Source organism: Rhodamnia argentea, chromosome 1 (genome assembly GCF_020921035.1).
Source record: "Rhodamnia argentea isolate NSW1041297 chromosome 1, ASM2092103v1, whole genome shotgun sequence".
In the NCBI taxonomy this organism is placed as follows: domain Eukaryota; kingdom Viridiplantae; phylum Streptophyta; class Magnoliopsida; order Myrtales; family Myrtaceae; genus Rhodamnia; species Rhodamnia argentea.
Window position 1 is genome coordinate 22,898,574 of NC_063150.1, and position 25,458 is coordinate 22,924,031.

Here is a 25,458-nt window from a genome sequence, read left to right on the forward strand (position 1 = left end):
AAATCCCATGATTGCTATATGGTTGATTGGAGCCTGTGGGTCATTTATGATCGTTAATTAAGATTATTCTTTGTGGAAAAAACACTCTTTCTGGCATTTCGTGGAGGGTGGTGAGAAGAGGGGACTCTGTCCTCCCTCTCGTCGAAGGTTCTATTCCTACTGGTCTAGAGAAAAGTCAATGGTATGCAATGAATGTAGGTCAGGGACATAATCAATTTATATCAGCACAAGTCGAGATTATAAGTATAAAATAAATAAATAATAAGAGTGCGTTTATTTCAGAAATTTTTTTAATAATAAAGCAAAATACTTTACACGATCGGGATTTCATTTTATCAACTTAAAGCGTTCATATTTTCTTCCACCGTAAGTGATTTTATGTTGATTAATTATTTCAGCACGCTAAATGCGTGGAAGTCCAGAAAAGTAATTCGCAAAATATGCCCTTATTTAGTGCAATTATACTTAACGAATTAGTTTACAATTAAAAAAAAAAGGCTTCTCTTTATCTATTTTTTAACTTACAATTCCTATATTTGTCTTCTTTCTTAGTGAAATATAGATTTTCTGGAGACTATAAAGGGTTTAGACTGGAGGTGAGCAGGAGGGGCATTTTGGGCATCTGAATTTGTTTTCATCCTCCAATCTTCACCTAATTTTTGTCCAAGAGTAGAAGTTGAACCTAGCGTTCCTCGGTGTGCTTCTTCAGTCCTGTTCTCTGATGAACGCTTCTTTGAAATCAGAGATGGTCTACACAAAGAAACGATGAGTACAATCCATCACAAGTTCACAACCACAAGCATAAATCGTGCACATCCTCGACCCTTTTCTTTACATGTGTCTCTATTTACTTGATGGGATAGGAAGGAGAACGAGACAGCGACTTCACTAAGAAGTTAGAACACGTACAAGCCTTATTTGTGTACGCGTCTCGCATCATGATCTTACTAGTACAAGTTAGCCGAGAAAGTCCGACGCACATCGGAGAGCAGCTGTTTATTGACCGTTTCTCTTGCGAGCAATCTCTCTCGCCATCTCCCTCAACTCTTCAGGTGAAGGCGGCCTTGGTCCCTCCGGTGGATAGACCACGTAAGATTTCTGGACAGACAAAAAAGAAACTTCAGGATCGTATTCATAGCCAGATAGAAGTGCCAGCATTTAATCTCCCCCCAAAAAACGAATTTTGGAATCAAGACTCAATCCTGAGTGAACAAGTTTCAGAAGATGGAATATCGACGATCTTAAGAAGCATTGACGTGCGCATAAGCAGCAAAGTTCTGTCATCTCAGTACAAGATTTGGAGTTTTCACATTCATAAGACGATAAACAAAAGCTTCAACCATGCAGCATGGAATCACCAGATCTGGAGCAATTAGCGGGTCCTCATGCTCATCGTGAACTTCCAAATCAAAGTGGGCTAAGATGTCATCCCTAACATTAGTTCAATTTTTACTACTAAAAGAACCGTAACACATCCTTGGCCCACAAATTCACTTAGCAAGAAAAAGTCGATGGAAGCTTGTAATAGGTCCAATATGATTCATCACTGCCCTCGCCATTTATGAACTTGATCCATATGTGCCACAAAAGGAAGCGCGAATTCTAACTTTTAAGTTAATTCTAAGTCCATCTACAACGTAGCAGCAAGCATTCTTCTGTAATTCTGGTTAAAAGAATCCTTTAAGCAATGAAAAGACTAAATAAATCTGGACAATCAAATAAAAAGCAGTGTGCCCATCGCAAATAATTCTTTGTGCAGCTATTACTAGGGAAAAACTTAAGCAGGAAAATGTTATTAGGCTTCAAACCAAAATTGTTAGAAAAGTCTACAAAGCATGTACAGTAATAAGCATTCACAAAACTGAAAGTCCATCGTGAAGAACCCAGTGGATACTGAAGTTCATGGAAGATGCAAGATGCGGTAAAATAATTGGGCTCATTCTTTGAAGGCACCAAATTGATCCCATTAAACAGAGGACAAAGGGATTATGCAACCTTACTAGTTACTAAAGTGTGCAAAGCAATGTCTATGGATGAGCCCGTTTGCCAAACAATCGTCCAAGTACTATGAGTTCTGTCGCTGCATTAGATGGTCATCGTCCCAGCTTTGATATCATCATCCTCGACTACTTATTGATGTCACGAGGATGTATGTGGTATAGTATATCCTCCTAAATTTAATTTGGAACTGATGCTTCCTAGAAGGAAATGCAAATTACTGGAGTAATTGAGAAGTCTATCACCCTAAGAGATTGGATTCAAGCATAGGTTTAACACTGTCATCATGACCCATCAGATGCTCAAAGACAGGCCTCAGGGAACCATCGATGATGATACAAGTGAAGAGCTGTTCGCGAGAATGCGAACAGCTCAAAGTGCATCGTCTTTTTGCGATTCGATACTGAAGGCGGACAAGCTTGGCGACCAAACAACAAGGCAACCAAAACCGTTCTTTGAAATTCAAATGACAGACCCTTCATCGAGGTTCCATTCCCTTGAGGTTATATTCATCGAGGTTCACATTAAAACAGTTGTATTCATTGAGGTTCCATTCCCTCGCCATAGATCCCCAAAAGCATACAAGACAAGCAAATACAGGCAATTTGCAAAAACAACATCTTTCAAATCGCTGCAACCTTTAGGACACAAATAAATTCAGCAAACCGAACTATGTCCGACGCAGAAAAAAACTCCCGTGCTTCTCGCCAAGCACCATTTCCAATCCAAACAAGCTCAAACTCCAAAATTCTCCAACACAAACAGCTCAACGCACCGACAGTTTCAGCCGCCTAAAACCCTAAAGTCGCCTAGCAAATTTAGCCAACTAAAAAAAGAAAGAAACCAACATATATCATTCCAATCCGACACTCACCCGCATAGATAGGGCTATCGATTTTATAGGACGCAAACATGAATCCCGAGAGGGAGGGAGGGAGGGAGGGAGAGAAACTCACATTGCCCATGAATTTCTGGATATTCTTGGAGTTGTTGGCGAAGGCGTACATGAGAACGATCGGGACTGTCACATAGACGCCGAACTTGGCAATCTCTAAGATACCCTTCGAAGTTCCGATAGATGACATTTTCTCGCCGGAAACACCGCGAACTAGAAAATTCTCGGCGAACGAAGATCACTGCAACACCCGAGAGAACGAGAGAGAGAGAGAGAGAGGGGACACGCGAGCAATTTGAGAACACTGCAGCAAAATGGGCCGAGCCGGGCCTGGTAAGAAGTGAATTGGGCTGCCACGTTTAAAAGAGAGATAACTGATAGTACCGAGGGACCGTTGGTTTTACAAGAGTACGGAAGTAGGGTTTTTTTCCCAAATAATTTTTTTAAAAAAAATATTTACAAAATTATTTTTTTATAAATAATATTTACTGATTCGTCTCGAAAAATTACGTGAAATAAAAAAAATCGTCTTAAACGGACATCCGAGCAATGAGATATGCTTTTCCAAAGTTTTGCCCTTTCTTTTCTCGTTTCCACTCTTTTGTTGCGGTTTTTAACTCTTTTACTGTGGTTTCCCATCTACAAATATTTACATTAATTATTGCTAATAATGTTATAAATATAAGCTTCACAAGAAAAAAAATTTATAAATAAAATAAATATTCTAAGTATCAATAATTAAAAAAAATATGAAATTTACAAAAAAAAAAAGACACGCGGGCCCGGTGGCTGCCTTGTTTGGCGGTGGGCCTGTCGAACAAGAGCTTCTCGGCAGCCCAACCGCCGAGCAAGGGGCAGCCCGGCCCCTTGCTCGGCAACCCAACCGCCGAGCAAGGGGCAGCCCAGCCCCTTGTTGGGCAACCCAACCGCCGAGCGAGGCCCAAATCCGTAAATATTTATTTTTAAAATTTTTTTTTGTAAATATTTTTTTAAAAAAATTATTTTGGAAAAAGAACCCACGGAAGTACCGTGGTCCGCCCTTATATGCTATCCCAGCCTTTTACCAAAAAAGAATAAATGCCAATGGCAATTATAATCTTAAATGTGATTAAAAAAAAAGAATCAAGTTTCTTCGGTCATTAGTTTTTACGTTCCTTCAAGAGAAAACATAGAGAACAGCGTAAGAAAAAAGAAGAACGACGATGAACTCATGCTCCTTTCTCGAACGCGAGATCCAAGACGAAAGGGTGTGTCATTTACATGATATGCTTCTACAATCGGTGATTCAAATATGTTCTTGGGCATGTTTCGCATGTCATCCGCTGCGTATGTAATGATGATGCGTTTCCTTCGGAGACAAACCGAATAATGAGGATATGAGTTACTCCGAGGATAGCATAATGTTTGCATCCAGTGAAAAAAAACAACAACTCAAATGACACCCCGAAGGATCCAACGTGGGTACGAGTTAAATATCTCCGAGGAATTTTCACAAACATTTGGCATAAACAAAAGAGGGATAAATGGAAGAAACTAATGTAACTAAAGATTAATTAGAGGCAAAAGATATATATATATATATATATATATATATATTGATACCTAGAATAAATGTAAAGATTCTTTGTATTTATGTATAGCACGGTGACAAAATTAAATAAGGTATTTAAGAGAAAATAAGCGAAAAGGCAAAAGAAATAATTAATAAAAAGTTCCCTTGACAAAATCAACCATCCGTATCTATATATACATACGCACAAAAGTTTGTAAATATTTGACCGAGTTAAAAAATCGTGATGTTACAAAAATGCTCGATGCCGAGAATAAATAGATTTATGGGAAATTTCTCTTTTCAAAAAAGCTAAAATAGAGTGAGGTGTAACCTAAAAGAAAAAGAAAAAGAAAAAGAAAAAGAAAAAGAAGAAGAAGACATGGTACCTTAAATAAATAAAAAAAGGCAATACCCACTTAAAAAAAAAAAAACATGTAATAGGGGCTTAAAGTGTGGATTAACCTTATGCTTTTGGAATTGTCCACCCACGACAAATGAAAATTCAATTTTTTTTTGGTCTATAAATGAAAATTCAATTTCGTAAGAAGTAAAGACTTTCCAGAAAGTTTTCTAACCGGCTTTCGATTTTTCACAAACGACGTGACCAGAAAATTCAATTTCTTGTCCTCCACAAGTAATTTGGACTTTATGGACTTGTCGCTGCTACTGAGGGAGACCGACAATTGATGATGCTGTCCAGGAACTAACCACGCAGGTCGTACTAACGGAAGATGAACGACTAACCGTCACATCAACTGTCTCCCACCACAAAGACCGGGGAAACGGTGAGAAAAGAAGCAAACTTGCCCGGATAATTCCTGACCCAATGGAGAGGTTCAGAAGAAATGACGAAATTTCTGAGCAGACGCCCCGAGGACTTTCCCGGAAAGTTTCAACGACTTCGCCTCGGTTTTGCCAGAGTCGAGAAAGAACGAACGAACGAACTTCCTCCTGGACCACGTCGAAACGAAACGGGATTATCATATAAAATGTTTTTAGCATGCAAAGACGGGGACTTTCTCGCCCAAGGAAAGCATTGACTCGGGCAAGTCTTCGTTCTTCGTATGGAAACGGACAGTCAGCAATGTTTGTGCTTTGTGTCTGCCCACTTCTCACTGCATGCTCGAGAATTTCTGTTTCTCTTTTTGGGGATTTTCCAGGAATGAAGTTCGAGTAATTGCAGAGACACTGAACTTGTGGGGATTCTCGGGGGCTCACGCAGCCCTTTAGAGGTAATTGATGAAATGCGTGAGAGGTGAAATTTTCCATTTTTGGATGTTTGTGTTTGGTTACTAGTGGGAGAGAGATTCATGGTTTTTCTGCATGTGGAATTCACTCAGCTGAGCGCAATGAAAAGATGGGCTTCGTTGGAATTTTTTTTTCCTTTTGTATAATTTGCTAGTTTGTTGTAGTCACTTGAATCTCTCTCTCTCTCTCGGATCTCCCAGTTTTTATGCTTTCAAGGAAAAATTCGCTGAAAGAAAATCAATCTTCTTGGTCCTGTTCTGGGAATTTGGGAAGTTGGATGATTAACGAAGCTATCATTCTGGATATAAGAGTTGCTTATGGCTGTCACATTTCAGGTCGAGTTTGTTTTGGGTCTATGAAATGTTTGGTTATGATGTTTGTCTCTGCTTCTTTTAAACTTCCTCAGTTTCTTATCCTTTTTGCACACGCCTAAAGCGCGAAATGATGCGTCCTACAAAGCGCGGCAGTTAAAATGGTTGGCGTTGAGGCATTTGCATATCATTGGTCTTCATACTGTGTTGGAAAATGATGACCCATTAAGTTCCAAGGTGAAGGAACCTTCATATGTTAATGCTACAATTAATCAGGAAAACAGAGAGATTGGGAGACGTTTATCTCTTCTATCCTGTGGCCTTGTGGATGTCGTTTAGATTCCTTAAGCCTTTGGTTCATCCCATTTGATCTTCGATTCATCTAGACAGAACACAAGAGAACTTGTTTACAATGCCATTTTTCCATCAACAAATAGCTGTGCTGAATCCTTTTGCCTTATGGATTGGAATGTGACTTGTTATAGTCTGCAGGTCATATGGATGCTGCTCGAATCTGAAGATGATGATGCTGTTGAACCTTTGAGCAAGGAAATAATTTATTGTCTTAAACTTGTGCTTGGCCTCACAAATACGTATTATGGCCTTGGAGCTCATTCCCATTGGCACAATCTTGGCCGTGCTGACTAACCAGGTCATCAAAACAGCTCAAGCTGCAAAAGACATTCTTGTCGAGAAAGATAGTTTCAAAGTCCTGTCGAAACACCTGTTTGACATAGAACCTGTTCTGAAGGAATTGCAGCTCCAAGAGTTAAACGATTCGCAAGCTGCTCGGCTAGCACTGGAATCCCTTGAAACCGATGTTAAGAAGGCTAATAGCTTGATCGAGAAGTATAAGAACCGATCCCGGTTTTACTTATTGGTCAGGTGTAGGTACATTGTGAAGGAGGTACAACAAGTGACGAGGGACATAGGAAGGTCCTTGGCTGCCCTATCTCTCGCAAACACCGAAGTCTTGTCTAACATTTCAGATCAGGTAAATAGGCTGCAGAATGAAATGCAGAGAGTGGAGCTTGAAACTTCGCATTCTCAGCTCCAAATAATCGACAAGTTAAACCAGGGCATTAAGGACCAAAAATGGGATCAAGGCTTTGCGAATGACATGCTTGAAGAAATAGCACGTGCCGTTGGTGTAAATGTTGAGCCATCTGCGATAAATGAGGAATTGGAAAGTTTCAGGAAGGAAAAGGAAGAAGCCGTACAACGAAAGGAAAAGGCTGAAGAATATTTCTTGCAACAGGTTATTGCGCTGCTCTCTCGGGCGGATGCCGCAATTAATTACGAAGAATTAAGAACCCGCTATCTCCAAAGATTCCAGGTCATTGTGGGTTATGATGAAAGGGAAAAACAAATCCCTCCACTGAATGCCTTTTTTTGTCCTATAAATTGGACAATAATGGTTGATCCTGTGAGCCTTTGCACTGGTACCACCTGTGAAAGAGCGGCCATCAAGGCTTGGCTTGAGCTTGGCGAGAGAACTGATCCCGGAACAGGAAAGGTTCTTCAGGACACTTCTCTGAGGTCAAACCTTCTGCTGAGACAGTCGATAGAAGAATGGAGAGAGCTTAATTACTGTCTGAGAATCAGATGCTGCAAAAGTAACTTGTCATCTGGTTCTGATGAGTTGGTGAAAGAGGCTCTCTGCCAAGTTCAAGAACTTGTGAGAGAAGATTCTGTTAACAAGGATTGGATCTTCATAGGGGGACTGGCGGACATCATTATCTCTATTCTAGGGAACTCACACAGCAAAGATGTGAAGAGGAAGATACTTATTACCTTAAAGGAGGTCGTGAAAGGGCATGCAAAAAGTAAGGTAAGTGACGGCGACTTCTGTTAATGGGGATACTCGTACATAGTTTTTGAAAGGAAGTAATTGACGTCTGAAACAAAATCAGGTCGATTTTCCATGAATAATTGGCTTTTCCCTTGATTGTTTTTATTGATGTTGAGGATTTACCACGTGCTAAATTGACGAGTAGAGTACCAGCATTCTCTTAATCAGGTGCCTAAGTTGGTCAGAACTCTAATCTCAATCTTGGATGCACCCAATTTTCCAGGAGCAACTGGTTGAGTCCAAAGGTTGGGATTACATCATTCCTTGTTTGGGGCGTGATCCAAGCATCTCAAAGCCAGCTGTCGCGTTGTTATTTGAGCTATTGCAAGATAGATCTGGTTGGAATGTGTCTGCATGCGAGAAACTGTCTCAGCAGTGCAGCGCTATTCTTTTCCTTGTAACACTTTTGAGAGGGCCGGAGACGGAATCGGCAGAGTATGCCAAGAAGATCTTGGATAAGTTGCTTGATGTGGATGAGGAGAACATATCTCGTGCTGCTAGGTCAGGCTGGTACAATCCGCTTGTCGATCGCATAGTTCAAGGTTGAAACTCTTTACACCATCTTCCAATGCTGTTGATGCTTGTGGCGAATGCACTAAATTCCTAGTTTTTGAATGCCATTTTATTTCATGTGGCTAAATTGGTGGATGCTTCAGAATTGCTGACTGCTTTTGAGTCTTATAACTCCTTGCAACCTATTTATTATGGGAAATAAGAAATTCCACGGAGCTGATCACCCGAGTAAAATAAGCCTATGCCAGACTAGTGGATTAGAAACACCTGATAAAAGGAAAAATCACACGCTATATCAAGGTCAAAATTGGGCTTTGGAGTGGATTAGTTAGACATAAAATAAAGTTAAGTACACGACTGTAATGCCATTTCCATGTATCTCAAAATGCAGGCCACTGTAAAGACATCAGACTACACATGAAGAGAAAACATTATACTCTTATGTAGCAAAGACTAGTTGGAGTGAATTGAGCACGTGTTAATTTGCAGCGTCATCATGATAGGTCTTTCTGACATCTTTTATGCTCTTTTTCTATGACGAGTGATGGCACACGTTTTATAATTGGCTTTTCTTGTTTGTTGGTTACCCGGAATATTGCCAGGTCCACAGTCATCGAGAACGTCAATGGTGAGATCTCTGGTCAATATGGAATTGGTCGATGCTAATCTGGAGATCATTGGTAAGATGGGGATAATACCACCTTTGCTTGAGATGCTATCGGACAGATCTGAATCAAAGGAGCTGTCTCTCCGTGCGCTGGTCAAGCTATCAAGTTGCGTCGCCAACAAAGAACTTCTATCTGCTTCCGATGGGGTCTCTCTTGTTATAAAACTAATGTTCACATCCCACGAGCGTCCAGCTATAATAATCAAATGCTGTGAACTCCTTGAGAAACTCACTTTTGATAAAGATGGGATCAAATTCCTTGTCGATGGAAGAGGCATTCAACTCGAGTTAGAACCGATCATAACTGGCATGTTGGCATTTCAACATAGTGCCAGCTCAACCCATGTGCGGAGACCAGCCTTGCGTGTGATTCTAGCTATTTGCAACTCCGAACCCGAACTGGTCAAGAAGGCAGTTTTGGCTGCAAATGGAATATCCATAGTCCTTCCACTCATCGATGACTCAGACTCAGAAATCCGTGAAGTTGCAATAAATCTTCTCTTCCTCTTTTCACAGCACGAGCTGCAAGGAGTTGTCGAGTACCTTCTCAGGCCGAGGAGATTGGAGGCCTTGGTGGGGTTTCTTGAGAATGAAGATAAGAGTGATGTGCAGATGGCAGCAGCTGGCTTACTGGCCAATCTTCCAAAATCAGAAGTATCGCTGACTACGAGGCTAATCGAGTTGGATGGAGTTGAAAAAATTGTGAAAGTATTGAGATCAGGAACCATGGAAGCAAAAGAGAATGCCCTGAGCACTCTCTTCAGGTTCACAGACCCCACAGATGTGGAGTCACAGCGTATTGTGGTCGAGCAAGGAGTTTATCCTCTATTAGTAAACTTTCTCCGGGTCGGTTCTGTGACGGCCATGGCAAGAGCAGCAGCTCTCATTGGTAACCTGTCATCGAGCACTCCAAGGCTCGTTATGGCCACTAAACCTAGCTTTTGCTGGTGTTTCAGTGCACGTGTGCCCCTATGCCCGGCCCATGGCGGCAAATGTAGTGTTGCCTCCACATTCTGTCTCCTGGAGGCCAATGCTTTGCGTGATTTAGTTGAACTCTTGAGCATACAGGTTCATGCAACAGCATACGAAGCAATTCAGGCACTTTCCACGCTGGTGAGGGAAGGATCTCCCAACAGAGGCACAAGCGTTCTGCACGAAGCCAATGCAATCAAGCCCATCTTGGAGATCTTGACGTGGGGAACGGATTCACTCAAGGAAGAGGCCTTGGGATTCCTGGAGAAGATTTTCTGCTCAAAGGATATAGTGGAACACTATGGATCAACTGCTAAATTGCTTCTCATTCGCATGACTGGCCAGAACATTCATGATGAAAGTCATATTGGAAGGAGGGCCGCCCGGGTTTTGTCGCTGTTGGAACGATACTCAAAATCGTCAATATCTATTCTTCCAGGAATATAAATGGATAGTCATCATCTTAGGATCTGGAAAAACTCTGCTGCAATTTATGGTGAGTCAACTATGCATGTATTTGCCCAGATTTTCCATGTCCCAAGTACTTAAGGTGCACAGATGGCCCCTTTAACTTGTCTATTATTATGTGAATGACGAAATTTCGTAGTTAAGTGAGGATTAAGTATATCAGATTATTATCAGTGTGACATGTTGCAGAGTACTTTACTATGCTCAAGACAGGATTACTGCAACTTAGACTTAGCAAACATTGTGACCTCTGAAGTGTTTTGCCAATATAAAGGGAAGCTTGCCGACTTAGGAATTGTACAATGACACTGAAGTTCAAAATATCTTTGCATCATAGCGCGGAACCTCTCTCTTTTCCAATATCACTGTTTAATTGATAAATGTTCTCTAGGTAATGTTCTCAACCATGCTTTCAATTGTGACGTCTAGATTTGCTTATTCATTTGGACAAAGACAAACAGGGCTAAACTTCCAGCAGACATTGGCGAGCATCCTCCGATGATTCCTGCAAACGAGATAGCTGCATGCATCAAAACACCCCATTTTGGAAGAGAATGCTATCGGTGCAAAATCCTACTCGAATCAAGCGGTCGTCATCGATTTTGAGAGTTCTCTGCTCGGTGGACCGACCAACACACCCGATATTGTCACTAGTAATGCAAGTGGATAAGTAGCTCCATCGAATTTTTGGAACTTTCCTGTCATTTCATCCGAGGTTTCTGTGTACTTGTCCCTCGGTGTCTCCGTGGTGGGATGCCGTTAAAACGCCGTCCCTAATAGGACCGTTGTGCGCGAGCGTCCCGCGAAATGTGTCCCTAGTACAACTGCTTGTTGCAGTGATTGCTGAGGGCATTGCACTTTCAGTTCTGCATCAGTTACAAGTCCAAGTTCTTGGACTGCAATTTGTTCATGAACAGTAGAGTACTATGATGCATTAGTGTTTTACTCGAAAAATAAAAACTTACTTTCATGGAAGGTTGTAAGTTCCTCCTTATTTTGCAAGATGTAAACAACCATACTAAGAGACATGTTTCTTGTCTGTTCATTGATTATGAAAGTAAGACAGGAAATTTTTTGATAAACATCATTTTTTGGTCGAAGAAAAACATTTACAACGAGAGGTTTAAAAAAAAGAAAAACAAAGTTGTAGAAATAGAGAAGCCAAAACAAAATAATGTAACCCTTCGACAGGCAGTTCAAGGTTGGACTCGGTCAGTCCCTGAAATTGTTTGGCCTTTTGGGCCTCTCATAATGAGTTATGGGGCCACGGGGCCACAGTCCCTGCTTGCTCCGCCTGGCTTCATTTTCGTGGGAATATTGTCCAAAAAAACCTAAATTTGAAACATCTTTGCCAATTCAACTTAAAACCTTTTCATATTTTGGTAGTTGAATTGTTTTTTTTATTGAAATTGATAGGAAATCACTACATGAACGCTGATAGTCCTACGTGGTGCGATTGATGCTGACATGGACAATTATTAATATTTTAATTTTTTTTTCTTCCCTTCTTCCTTTAGCCGGTAGTTGGGCCTATGTGATCGGTCGGAGGCAAAGGCCGGCGAGGTCAGCCTCGCCGGTGGCTGGACGGGACTCGACCCAAAGAAAGGAAAAATGAAAAGAATAAATGATTAAAATTCGATAATATATAAAATACTATTGAAATTTCCACGTTAGAGTGGGTCGTGACATGTAGGATGTCCGGTGTCCATGATAGCCATTTCTAGTGAAAATCGGCTAAATAGACTCAATTGGCAAAATATGTAAACGTTTATGACTCAATTGGCACAATTGAAAGGTTTAGGATTGAATTAGCAAAATGTAGAATAAATTCAATACTTTTTGGATAATTTTTCCCCGCTTCCATAGATGGTTGTTTTTCACGGATACGGGTATAAAGAGTCTATTACTTGGAAACTTATGAAATACCCTGCAATTTTCACGGATCAATTCATGATTGCCTTGGCTCGAATAAAAATTGCCTTGATTGAGAGTAATTTAGATGGTGAGATTTCAATTCATGGCCTCCGCCTATTCTTGAGCGGGAGAATCCCCTAATGCCTTAAAGGAAAATGCCGACCTCGAGGGGCTATAATATTAACAGCAAAAGTACAACAAAAGTGTCAGTATTTGTGTACGGCGTTCACTTTAGTGCTAATATTTTTTTTTTTAAGATCACTTGAGCGCCAATTTTTTTGAAAAACGGTTATTTCGGTGCCAACTCCGATGAGTTATGCCAGAAATCTTATGTCGCGTCCACGTGGCTCGCTGGAGCTTCCAAGTCAGCAATAAAAAAAAAGCCAAAAGTTAAAAATATTAAAAAATAAAATAAAATAAAAAAGAGAACTCTGTTGCAGCGGTGAGGGCTCACAGCCCTCGTCACACGTTTCCTTCTCTTTTTATTTTATTTTATTTTTTAGGCTATTTTTTTTTGTTTAATTACGTGGATGCCACATGGGGTCCACGATGAATGCCACGTGGGGTCGATGTGGACGCCACGTGGGGTCGATGTGGATGCCACATGGATTGATTTTTATAAAAAAATTGACACGTAATATTAAACAATAAAATAAAAAAGTCACGTGTGCTATTTAGCCAGAATTGACACTTAAATAATCATTTTTGGTCTGAATTGGTACTTCAGTGATCGTTTTTTCTTCGATTTGACAATTAAGCGATAAAAAAATATTAATACTAAAATGAGCAATGTATATAAATATTGGCACTCTGCTGTACTTTGGCCCAATATTAACTGTTCTGAAACTTTTGAGCTGTTCTCCCTCCCTCGCACTTAAAGCATCCAGTACAAGTTGAAATCAATTCTCCGTTCAGCTCATTCTTTTCAATATCGTCCAGCTGTGATATCTCACAGCACATGGAATTGCTTTTTTCCCAGCTAATATGTATCTCAAAGCGGAGTTTCATAATTGTGATGGGATGTGTTCTGGACCTCCCGGTTGTGCCCAAGAAAAGACTACCTAAACGGGAAAAATATATAAAAAAAAAAGTCTTCAATTTATTGTAATTATGTCAATTGAGGCGCGTGGCTACAGCCGAAGTTTTCTCGTGCATATTTGAGCGAGGGTAGCCTTGCCAGCCGTGGGCGAAGGAGGCCTTGGTCTCGATTCATGAGGTGCGGCCGCAGGAGAGGCTGCCTAGCCCAGATCTAGGCAAGGCCGGTGTAAACTGCGAGGGCCTTGCCCACGTCCGAACAAGGCCGGGCAAGGGCCGTGGCACTCACGGGAGGCTGGCGAGGACTTTGAGGCCCTCGGCCGGTGGCTGGCGAGCTTTGGTGACCCTCGCCGACCGCATTCTCGCCGGCCACGGTGGGTTACAATTTAGCGTCCGCCGGTTAAGATGACTGAATTGACAAAAATATAAAAATTTTAGGACTCAATTAGAAAAAAACAAAGATATTTATGACTGAACCGACACAATTGTAATAAATTTAGGACTTTTTTTTGGTACTTTTCTCTTATCTAAATAGATCATGATACTGTACGTACAACTAATTGAAACACCGAAATTGTGCGAGAACTCACGTCTTTCACACGATCCACAAAACATATCGTATCGACTCGTCCTATAGGCGTGTGATGGACACTGATCGGTCATGGTGCATAAGTTCCACACGAAAAATCGCAAACTTTTTAGTAGGACCTGGTGCTATTAGTTGCAAAGATTTTATCAAACGTAATCAACTTAGTTTAAAGAACAAATGAATCTCGACGACACTTACCGTGAGCAACACCCGTAGCTCTATTGCTCTCGAGATGGATTGATTTGACATGACAAAATGAGTTTGGATGAAGATAGTTCGGGCCTGCTGCCGCAATTTATGTCAATTTTTCTCCCAATTAGCAGGGTCGACTAAATTATCATTTTTTTTCACTAATTCCCTAATTATTCTTTCTTGTAATTGACGTGCATATGAGTTGACCAGTTGACTGTTGGCTGTTGCCCTAATTGTGCAAGTGACATGGGAGGGGGACACCCTTTTGAATAGGTTCAAGCATTCAATGCCCGCAAGAAACTACAAGGAATCTGTACTGTAATTCCAAGAAGTTTCGCCCTAATTTGGTTGTTGGGTGCACTCAAAGCAAATAAAAGAAAAGATTGTCCTTAACCAGTTGTTGGGATCTCTCCTTCCTTCTCCTGTACATCTTTCTTTATTTCCCTTCGTGGAGGATTTGTTTCTACGTGAATTAATACGACAGTAGCAAGTCCTGATGATGGCTGTTTGCTTCAAGGTTTTGCATTTTGAAGGTAGAGAAGGGTCGTTCGGAAAAAATGTTTGGACTCTGACCCGAACGCTTTAAGCGCCGACGGTCTTGAATGTTGAACACCGATGACTAGTTAGAGGGGAAATTACCGACTGAATCTTAAAACTATTATGCGGATGCTAATACGGTCTTAAACTTCCTAATTATGCCAATATAATCATAAACCTTAAATTGAACTTCTAATGTAGTCCTTTCCAGAAATCGGTGACGTGTCGATCTACATAGGACGCTGTTTTGAGTAAAGTTATCCACGTCGGCGTGTGCCATATAGGATTGCTGGTGATGATTGAATGCCAGTTAGTAATTTTTGACGACAGTTGGCCAAAAGAATTATGTTGAAATTTCATGCAAAAGTTTATGATAATATTGATAAAATTAAAAAATTTAGAACTAAACTGACATTTCTTATAATAAGGTTTATGACTGATTAGTTAATTATCCCCTAGCTAAAGCTATTCGATGCACGAATAAAATTTGGAAAGCTTGGTTATAGACTCGAGAAAGCACTCTATTTTCCTTTGCTCCGGGAACAATTCCTATTATTGTTAGGTCATAAGCGATGGACGTCAACAAATTGTAAACAAAGCTAAAATTAAAAGTGGGTGATGTCTATATTTGTAACCCACCCATAGAGGTAGTTAACAGGCGGGGCCGGGGCAGGCCTTTCATATCTAGCTAAGATTACAATCTTGCCTCGCCTACGAAGAGTTTAAGGATATATTTGTTGGACGTCCTAAAATTTACCATAAAAGTACAATTGAGTCTTAAAACTTGTAAAAAAGTACAGTTAAGTCCTAAAATTTGTCAAATTGTGCAATCGAGTTCTTCTATTAACTCCGTTAAACTTAGTTAACGAGAATTGTTGACGTGATTTTTTTAAATATTTTCTCTGGTTTTCCTTGGAGGTGGAAAATTCGTCCACCTCATACGAGGCGATAACGTGGCTAAAATGACATTTTTTTTGGTTCAAATTTGACTTTTAATATATTTTTATTTAATAAAAATAAGTGAAAAAAAAGAAGAAGTAGCGACTCGATGGCGGGGGGCCCTCACTTTCAGTAGGTGGGGGTCGCTGGTCCCCAGTGAGGGCTTCCCCTCACCGCCTGATTCTAGCTGTTGTTGTTTTTTTTTTTTTAAGCTTAGTTTTTAATAAAATTTAAATGAAAAAAATATACTAAAAATCATATTTGAACAGAAACAACGTCATTTTAACCATGTCATCGTCATGTAGAGAGAGAAAATATATAAAAAGTCACGTTAGCATTTCTAGTTAGCCAAATTTAGTGGAGTTAGAGAAATGACTCGATTGCAACCATTTAATAAGTTTTAGGACTTGATTGCATTTTCCGAATGGCTTTTTAAGATTCAATTACACTTTCGTTACAAGTTTTAATACTTCCAACGTACCTATCCCAAAAGTTAAAATAGCAGTAGTACCACTTCATAGACGCTTGAGTGTGAAGAAAAGAAAAAGGGGTTCCTTCAACTAAGCTGATAGCATCATTCTAAGACGCAATCCACGATCAAATTGAGCATGATTATTTACAAAGTTAGATCAACAGCGAGAGAGAGAGAGAGAGAGAGAGAGAGAGAGAGAGAGAGAGAGAGTTCATCACTGGATCAGAGTATCGGATACGAGGAACAAAAAAGAAAAGAAAAAGGTTGTGAGATGGCGTGGGAGCTCCGTTTCTTGTCTACCCAACAAATGATACGCAGAGAGAGAGAGAGAGAGAGAGAGAGAGAGAGAGAGAGAGAGAGAGAGTTCATCACTGGATCAGAGTACCGGATACGAGGAACAAAAAAGAAAAGAAAAAGGTTGTGAGATGGCGTGGGAGCTCCGTTTCTTGTCTACCCAACAAATGATACGCAGACATTGATGTCCATACACAAAAATCTTCAGATAGCAAGTGGGGAAATCGGGTCGTGTAGGTGAGAAAATGGGAGGGTTTTGTTGAATGGATTCTTGAAAATGCGTCGCTGAGATGGACACACAGATCGCAGTCGCATCAGGGATTTTGAATTCACTTTCTGGTGGAGTCAATAGGAAGAGATGAACTTCTCTTGTGAGGTCAAAGACCAGATGTGCCTGTTGGCCCATCGCACCTGTCTCTCACCAGCGAGATTGAAGTGAGAGGCAAATACGAAAACAAATACTTTTATCATATGAAACTGCAAGAAGCGAGGTTCAAACGGGAAACTCAACTAGCCCCCTATCGGACACGTGTCGTCATCGATGCGGGTGTAATCGAATTAAGTTGAAACGGGTCACGCTCTGTTCTCGATTCGACAGTCAAATATGGAGTAAAACACGAACTCCAGATCGATTTTGGAAAATACATATCGCAGAGTAATAAGTAAAAGGAGTAGATAGTATAATGATACAGATACTTGGTTAGAACTCGAACTCAACCCGCTATACACTCCTTAACAAAATTCGCATAACATGCAGCTAATTATAACTAACTTTCGAATAAGTAGGCCATCTTCAAAATACAATATAATGTTCGGCCACATCTCTTGATGGACCGATCTTTTAATTCGGTAGTACTATACACACGACAATGTTGTATATGCTGGAAAACAGGAGTTTCCTGAAATCATTTCATCTAAAAAAACATAACCTATAGAGTAAGAACACTTGTTTTCATGGTAGTACACTAGGTTTCCATTATACCAGTATTGACACTAAGCAACATCAATATTTTGTTATAATCGACAAGTGATAGGCATAATCGATAACTGAAGTTGTCGATGAACCGAACGGTCGACAACTTGAAGAAAATTGACAACTCTCTGATAAATTTATCGACAGCAAACATCTGTGATCGCATATGTAATTTGTTGTGGATAAGTGTTGCTAGATAATAGGAGATTGTGTTACCTCTTACAACCGCCGATAGAATTAGGAAGTTATGTAATCGGCGTATATAATCAGCGGTAAGGGATTATAAATACCTTAAACATACTCTTTGTAAATCCCTTCAATCAATCAAAGAAATAAACGTTCTCACAAACCACCATTCAAAACTTTCGACTATTCATATCCATCCATCCATCCATCCATCCATCCATCCATATTCTTGTGGTGTATTTTATCATTTTCGGTGAAACAACCAGACACTTGTCCTTTTTTCCAAAAACAAAAAAAATGGACACTTAGGATTTGATTGGTGACGTTTATGTTCCAAAAAAGTGATTCTGATTATAATTATTTTTTTTTATTATGTTCCCTGGATAAGTTTTAGAGAATTAAATGCATTTCGTCACTTCATAAAATTTCTATTCCTGGAATAGAAACGCATTTAGTAATCGCACAAAATTTATGTTTTGAAAAATAATTTTTCTTTCCAATTTGTCATTTAAATTAAATGATTACATAATCATATTTGATGACTTTCCTCAAATCCCACCGGTGCGATCCTCTTGCACCATGACATCTTTTTGGCCAAAATAGGGATGTTGTAGATTTATTCCTTAGAAGGATAATACGCTAAAATTGTTATTTGCCCATGCTTCTCTTGAGGCTATGCATATGTCAAGGATGAAAAAGGTGACTCTGATTATCTTTTAATGCTCGGAATAAATAAAATCTATCGCTACCACATAAATGGTTCGGTTTTACCCTTGCATACCATGCAAATAGTTACCGATGCAGCATTGTACTCTGCCAACAAATTGCAAGGCTTAGAAAAATCGAAAGACAAAATTACCAAAAATAGGATTGGCCACCATTTTTTATTTTTTGAGATTCTTTTTTATAATTTTCAAGATTTTTTGGAACGATTTGCCCATGAGGGACAAAATACAATTTGGGAGAAATCGAAAGGCAAAATTATCAAAAATAGGATTGGCCAGTTGTAATGACTCATCTCCTAATTTTTTAGATTTTTTTGGAATTTTTGGAATTTTTATAATTTTTATAATTTTTTTTTATATTTTTCAAATTTTTTTATTGATTTCAAAAATTTTTATTGAAAAAAATTATCTGGACCGGATTGGGTTGACCTGGCTCAAGCCTCACGGGCACCAGAGAAAAGTGAAAGAAGACTATCGTTGCTTTTTTTATTCTCAAAAGTGTCCTTTTTTTGGAGAAATATTTTTTTTTTGTTTCTTATTAAAGTGTTTCCGGAAGCGGAATCAAAATTAGAGTTATTTGCGTTACCAAACATATTTCTGATTCTTTTTTGTTTTGAAAAACGGAAACAGAGGAACAGAAACATTACCAAGCATGCCCTTATTCCACTTCAACTATGTGTTATGTTTTTATTTATTTCATTAAATGAAAAACGAACGTCCCATTGAACATTTCTTCTTTCGTTAATGGGTCCCATAAACTGGACCGGTGGGTCCCGCTTGCGATTAATCTGAAAAGCGAGGGAAATAAAATTGGACACCCAGACAATAAATTTGACCAAACATCACGCTTTCATTTAAGTCTCCAACCTGTCTTCCTGACCCAAAAAAATAAAATAAAAAAATTAAGTCTCCAACCTGTCCTTCCCTCTCTCTCTCTCTCTCTCTCTCTCTCTCTCTCTCATTAACTACATTTAAATATATTGATGACGTGTCGCCTCCGTTCCGAAGAATTACCCACGGAACGATTGATTTTATGCTTCATCGAATCATCGATCATGGACTCGCTATTTAATGATTTTAAAGAGTGCAACTTACGTAGTTCACCAAAATATGTGACCATATCAGTAGCCCATTTCTTGCTCTTAACGCATATTTCGATCGATCGTATAATAGTTCTGAGTTAGACTTAGCAATATAAGATAAAAGATGATTTGAAGGATTTCAAGACAAGCAGGAACAGGCTCTTAAAAACTCTTACGCCGTGACATAACCCTAGATAACAAGTTGCATGGGAATGTACATCATGCCCGTACGTACGTACAAAAGACGTTATAATACTAAGGCCCCATTCTCCAACTCCTTTATAGGAGGAATTCAAAATAGATAGAGTTTGGTTAGTTCTAGACAAATTCCCAACATAAAAAGTTACGGGATCTCAAGGATTACACGTCTATAAGGGGACCTTCCATCCAAAATTTGGGGCGGTCTCGGAATCATCGAACTCTAACCATTACCGACATGTTGATTATATGAACCAATCGAAATACATACACACCTCCATTCAGTATCCGCGATACCGGGATATATAAAAGAAAATAGAAAAAGAGTCGAGCTAAGGTATTTTATTGATCTTTTTTAATCTTAGTTCAACAATCTCTTACCCAGCCGCAGGTGGCCGGTGGCTAAGTTTAACTTGCAAGAACATGGGAGAAAGACACTACCATTTTTTACGATAATGCCACAGTATGTGAACCAAAATCTGCCACTCAAGTTGGCACTTTTGATGAATCCCAATTAAAAGTTCGTTGGTGGTAGTTGCATCGACCATCCAATCTCTTCCTCTCTCTCTCTCTCTTTCGTTCTCTCTCTTTAAATTCACTACGTTTCTGCGAGTCTTTGCGAGGCACAGCTTATAACTCTTGTACCCTTTTGTAGTTTGTAGACTGGACGATCACGGCTTCGTAGCTAGTGCTCGGAGAGATCTCCAATGGCTGATAAAGAAAACGAGAAGAACCTCGGCCCGGGGACGGCCACGCCGTCTGCGAGAGTTTCCGTCCCTCGACCGGAAACGGGGCGAAGCAGCCGCAATCTTCCCAACTTTCTCTTGTCGGTCAAGCTCAAATACGTCAAGCTAGGTTACCACTACTTGATTTCCAACGCCATGTACATCTTCCTCTTGCCACTCCTCCTCGCGGCCTCGGCCCACTTGTCGACGCTCACCGCCGACGACCTCACCAACCTGTGGGACCAGCTCAAGTTTAACCTCGTCGCCGTCGTCGTCTGCTCGGCCCTGATAGTCTTCGTCGCGACCCTCCACTTCATGACCAGGCCGCGGCGGGTCTACCTGGTGGACTTCGAGTGCTACAAGCCGGAGCCGGCCCGGAAGTGCATGCGGGAGGTGTTCATGGAGCGTTCCGCGCTCACAGGGAGCTTCACAGGGGAGAACCTCACGTTCCAGAGGAAGATCCTCGAGCGGGCCGGGCTGGGCCAGGACACGTACCTGCCCGAGGCCGTGATGCGGGTCCCACCCAACCCGTGCATGGCCGAGGCGAGGAGGGAGGCTGAGGTCGTGATGTTCGGGGCGATCGACGAGCTGCTGGCGAAGACCGGGGTCAAGGCCAAGGACATCGGGGTGTTGGTGGTGAATTGCAGCTTGTTTAATCCCACACCTTCGCTCTCTGCCATGGTGGTGAATCACTACAAGCTCAGAGGCAACATCTTGAGCTATAATCTTGGTGGGATGGGTTGCAGTGCAGGCTTGATCTCCATAGATTTGGCCAAACAGCTCTTGCAGGTGCAACCCAACTCTTATGCTCTAGTAGTGAGCATGGAGAACATCACCCTCAACTGGTACTTCGGAAACGACCGGTCGATGCTCCTCTCGAACTGCCTCTTCCGGATGGGCGGGGCCGCAATCCTCCTGTCGAACCGGTCCACTGACCGACATCGCTCCAAGTACCAGCTCATGCACACGGTCCGCACCCACAAGGGCGCGGACGACAAATCCTACGGCTGCGTCTTCCAGCGGGAGGATGAGACCAAGAGGATTGGGGTCGCACTCTCGAAGGACCTGATGGCCGTGGCCGGGGAAGCCCTCAAGACCAACATAACAACGCTTGGCCCTCTAGTCCTTCCCATGTCCGAGCAGCTCCTCTTCTTCGTCACCCTAGTGGCCCGGAAAGTGTTCAAGATGAAGATCAAGCCTTACATCCCGGACTTCAAGCTGGCCTTCGAGCACTTCTGCATCCATGCCGGAGGCAGGGCGGTGCTCGACGAGCTCGAGAAGAGCCTCGAATTGACCGAGCGTCACATGGAGCCCTCGAGAATGACCCTATACAGATTCGGGAACACCTCGAGCAGCTCCTTGTGGTATGAGCTGGCGTACTCCGAGGCCAAAGGGAGGATCAGGAAGGGCGACCGGACGTGGCAGATCGCGTTCGGGTCTGGGTTCAAGTGCAACAGTGCGGTGTGGCGCGCGCTGAGGACGATCGACCCGGCGAAGGAGAAGAACCCTTGGATGGATGAGATTGGCAAGTTCCCAGTTGATGTCCCCAAAGTGGCATCCATCAGCTAAGTCCTTGAGAATTATACATGTCTTCATCTTTCAGGGGAGCAGAAAGGGAGAGAGAGATTTTCCCGTTTGGGGGATCATTATACAGTAAAAGCCAATTCAATCTCTCAGCATTACATTTTAGAGAAGTTGAAGCCTGATCGATTCTTTTTGTGTTTTCTTTATTGAGAAGGATTGTCTGATTTGTGCATTTAGAGTTGGTTTAACTTCACACAGATTCATAGAGCTAGCCTGTCGGAACTTTCATTCTTTACGTGAATAAAAATGGGATTTTATTTTGTGTACGGCCTCGCGTATGTATAGTCTCTACGGTTCGTCCCGAATGTATATTTATTCGTATGTCGGAAAGCCATTTTTGGATGCAAAATCTACTTGAAGTCAAGTGCATACATGTCCTGCCGATAGGACAATACGCGGAAGGCCTTAACTTAGCTCTTTGATATGCCTTTCACGTTCAAGATCACTTCATTTATGTAGCTAGGATCCCCCAAGTTCTTTCCCTTCTTTTCATAGTTAAAGTCGAAGTTGTCCGAGCATGTAACAGTTGGAAAAGTCCTAAACCTATTATATTATATTAATTCAGTCTTAAACTTTTTAATTTAATAGATTAGTTCTAAATCATTTTACGATTTGCCAACGTAGTCCTTTCAGCCAATTTTAGTCGGAATCACTGAAGTGAACACTGACCATTCTATATGTCACTACCTGTGACACCCTGGATTTAACTCAATGAGATATTGTCCGCTTTGACCCATCCTATTGTCCGCTTTGGCCCATCCCATACTGAACCTCACGATTTTGTCCTTTGACGTATAGGTGGGTACCTTCCTAGGAGGTTACCCATTTTTGGGAGTGCTCCTACTTAAGCACATTTAACATTGTCGTTATGTCAAAAGGTGCCTTGGTGAGCTACTTCCAACTTTCACACACACACACGCACACACACACACACAAATCGTTATCCTTCTGTTCGGTCCACAGTTCAATTTATTTTTGTCTCCTTCACCATCCTAGCAGTTTGCTAGGAACTGCTCCTTATCCACTCCCTCCGGCCCTGGCGATCACTTCCCGTCCTTGTCGGATCAAGTCGTTACACTACCAACGCCGACATGAACAATTTTCTTATATATGTTTTCTTGACTTTTTGTTTTTTATTTTTATACTTTTCCCGACCACTTGGGAAGACCCTGCAAGTCCTCTCTAGCTACGGGTGAGGGCTTGCAGGCCCTTGCGGGATCTAGCAAAGGGCCGCCCAACCACGAAGGCTTTTTGTAATATGGCTGGTATTTACAACAGTGATTTCTATTTGAAATTTACTAGAATGACTATATTTGCGAATTGTCAAAAGGTTTAGGATTGAATTGATCAAATTGAAAGTGTATGAATGAATTGACATCCATAAGACTTTTTTCGTAATTTTCCCAAGCAAGATTGTTAATCAAATCCAATACCAACTTTTTCTATTGTGAGTTTTTTTTTTGGCAGGTTCGGTCAAGGTGGAAAAAAGAGAGATGCTTTCTATAAGTCAAAAGCGGATACTCTTGCCTTATAAAAGCGAGACTCTAACCGCTAAGTCAAGTAGATCAAGCTGAGTCAAGTTAGAGAAAATAAGACCCCTATAAGAGAAAGCCCGCGCCATCGCGAGCGGCCCTATGTTGAGTAAGGGGGCAGGTGTTACTAGTAAGAAGTTCGTAATGTCCCTTCATGGCCAACTAGCCCGATCAGTATGGAGCCAAAGGCGAAGGTTTCGAGCCAGCCCCCTTCTCTTGCTTCCCCTTAAAATCTTTCATTCTCGATTCAAACCAATCCGGATTCAGAGTCGACCATTTCTTCTGGCACGTTTTAGTAATTACCCTGCTCTTCATTTGAGGGTAGGTGGAGTTTGGCCGAGGGAGGAAGGAAGAACCTGCAGTCGTGTTCTTGGTAGGAATTTCTTGAGCCCTTTGCATTTCTGCTTCTATTTTAGTTTATCTGCCGTTAGACAGGTCAGATTTCAATTGGGGGAAACGCACACGCGAACGGATGGATTGGTAAGAAAACTTTGATCCAAGTTAAGGAACTTCTGTTTAGATTAAGGTTTGAGTGTCTTGTTAGGACACGAGTGGTTTCAAGATTACACCTCTCTCAAAGAATCAAAGTCCTAATGTTCTTCGACCACTCCGGACCTGAGGTACCAGTCGGCCAGAAATTCATAATCAGTAATGAGAATTCGATCTATTATCAGCAAAACATCCTAGAAAAATACAAAAAGCCCTAGCCTGTCTTTATCCTGTCTCCGCCTTTTCTCATTCTCTCTTTCTCCCATTTTACAAAATCTCACTCACCCTCCACGGCCACCATGCCACGACCATTGCACCGCCGTCGCGCCTCCACTAGTCGCAATCCATTATCTCAGCCTCTCTCCATCTCTTCTCTTTGATCCACGCAGTAGGCTCGCACCACCAACACTGCCACGCCTCCTCTCTCGAGCGACTCAAGTGAAGGAAGTGGGAAAAAAGATGATCACAACATCGTATCCGAGTTTTCCATTACTATCTTTTTCTTGTTATGACTAATGCAGAGATATGAACACGCGAAACGATTCGAGCAAGAAGTGAACTGCAAAATTTAAACCCGAACAAAGCACATATATGTGGTTCAATGGTAGGTATACCCCACCGGGAAGAGATCGACGAAATGATTCCCTTATAATTGGCTAAAAGAGGATCACAATCACTTGAAACGCTCACACTCAAGTGTTTTTACCAATCCTAAATGACCCTCAAACCAATCAGAAAAGAGGAGTACTCTCACTCTCTCAACTCATTAGCGAGGCGCGTCTCCAATTAACCTGTCTTCATGTGCCCACAACCGAAAAACAAAGCTTTTTTGTAAGCAATTAACTCCGAGCCATAATCGACGTTTCTGTTTCCAAATCTCCCGAATTTCGTTCCAAAAAAACTGGAAAGCATTATTTGGAGCCCCTTTGGTATACAGTGGCTAAACTATGACCACTTTGCCTCATAGACATGCTATGAAGCGTTGGGATTTATACCTTCTGTAATACAAGTTTTAAACCTGCCACAACTTTACATTCGGTAACGTAAGCACTATATAAAAACTACAGTACTCTTGTTCACAGTTCAAATTGCTACGAGAAAGTTGTATCAAACAATTTCTTGGTAGATTAGATTGCGAACGGGTATTGGTATTCATGTTCATGATGCTTGGTCAAGATAAATATACATGCTCTATTATTAAATTTTGTGTAATTCTAAAATTCTAACTTGTATAGCCTCTATAGGATGTTGAATGCGATATTTTGTATTCTGTGATTTAGGGCTTGGCTCGAATTGCTCGAGCTATGTATGGGATATAAGGACTTCAATATGCTTAACAGTATTAGCTGCTCAAGAAAAGTATTTATCAAAATTGAGGCACCCCAAGTGCTCATGCAGATACACACTTAGATATCCTAAACCAAACATGAGAATTAACCAGGGATGTGGCATTACAACTAAGCCAGCAATGTACACAATTAGACATGAGAACTCAGGAAACTTCAATGCACAGCAA

The 25,458-nt window shown here is 41.1% G+C and overlaps 3 protein-coding genes across 5 annotated transcripts; 2 read left to right on the forward strand and 1 right to left on the reverse strand.

The window, feature by feature from the left end:
* Positions 1 to 862: 862 nt before the first annotated feature.
* Positions 863 to 3,158, reverse strand: LOC115750343. The gene is made up of 2 exons (XM_030687630.2): positions 2,955 to 3,158; positions 863 to 1,098 (listed from the first exon to the last, which is right to left on the reverse strand). The coding sequence occupies exons 1-2, from the start codon at positions 3,081 to 3,083 to the stop codon at positions 997 to 999; spliced, it is 231 nt and encodes a 76-aa protein (XP_030543490.1). The 5' UTR covers positions 3,084 to 3,158; the 3' UTR covers positions 863 to 996.
* Positions 3,159 to 5,277: 2,119 nt separating this feature from the next.
* Positions 5,278 to 11,228, forward strand: LOC115750336 (U-box domain-containing protein 43-like). 3 transcript variants are annotated; one of them, XR_007196714.1, is made up of 5 exons: positions 5,278 to 5,677; positions 6,497 to 7,835; positions 8,080 to 8,398; positions 8,972 to 10,558; positions 10,938 to 11,228. XR_007196714.1 is itself a non-coding variant. In XM_030687618.2 (4 exons), exons 2-4 carry the CDS (start codon positions 6,603 to 6,605, stop codon positions 10,453 to 10,455), a joined length of 3,036 nt encoding a protein of 1,011 aa, XP_030543478.1. In that variant the 5' UTR covers positions 5,278 to 5,677; positions 6,497 to 6,602; the 3' UTR covers positions 10,456 to 10,624. The 3 variants fall into 3 exon arrangements, 2 of the variants coding, with proteins under 2 accessions (XP_030543478.1, XP_030543479.1); XM_030687618.2 differs by lacking the exon at positions 10,938 to 11,228 and having other exon boundaries at positions 8,972 to 10,624; XM_030687619.2 differs by lacking the exon at positions 10,938 to 11,228 and having other exon boundaries at positions 5,278 to 5,522; positions 8,972 to 10,624.
* An 8,979-nt stretch (positions 11,229 to 20,207) lies between these two features.
* Positions 20,208 to 21,946, forward strand: LOC115750290 (3-ketoacyl-CoA synthase 11-like). Its single transcript, XM_030687554.2, has one exon. The coding sequence runs from the start codon at positions 20,320 to 20,322 to the stop codon at positions 21,904 to 21,906; it is 1,587 nt and encodes a 528-aa protein (XP_030543414.1). The 5' UTR covers positions 20,208 to 20,319; the 3' UTR covers positions 21,907 to 21,946.
* Positions 21,947 to 25,458: the final 3,512 nt, after the last annotated feature.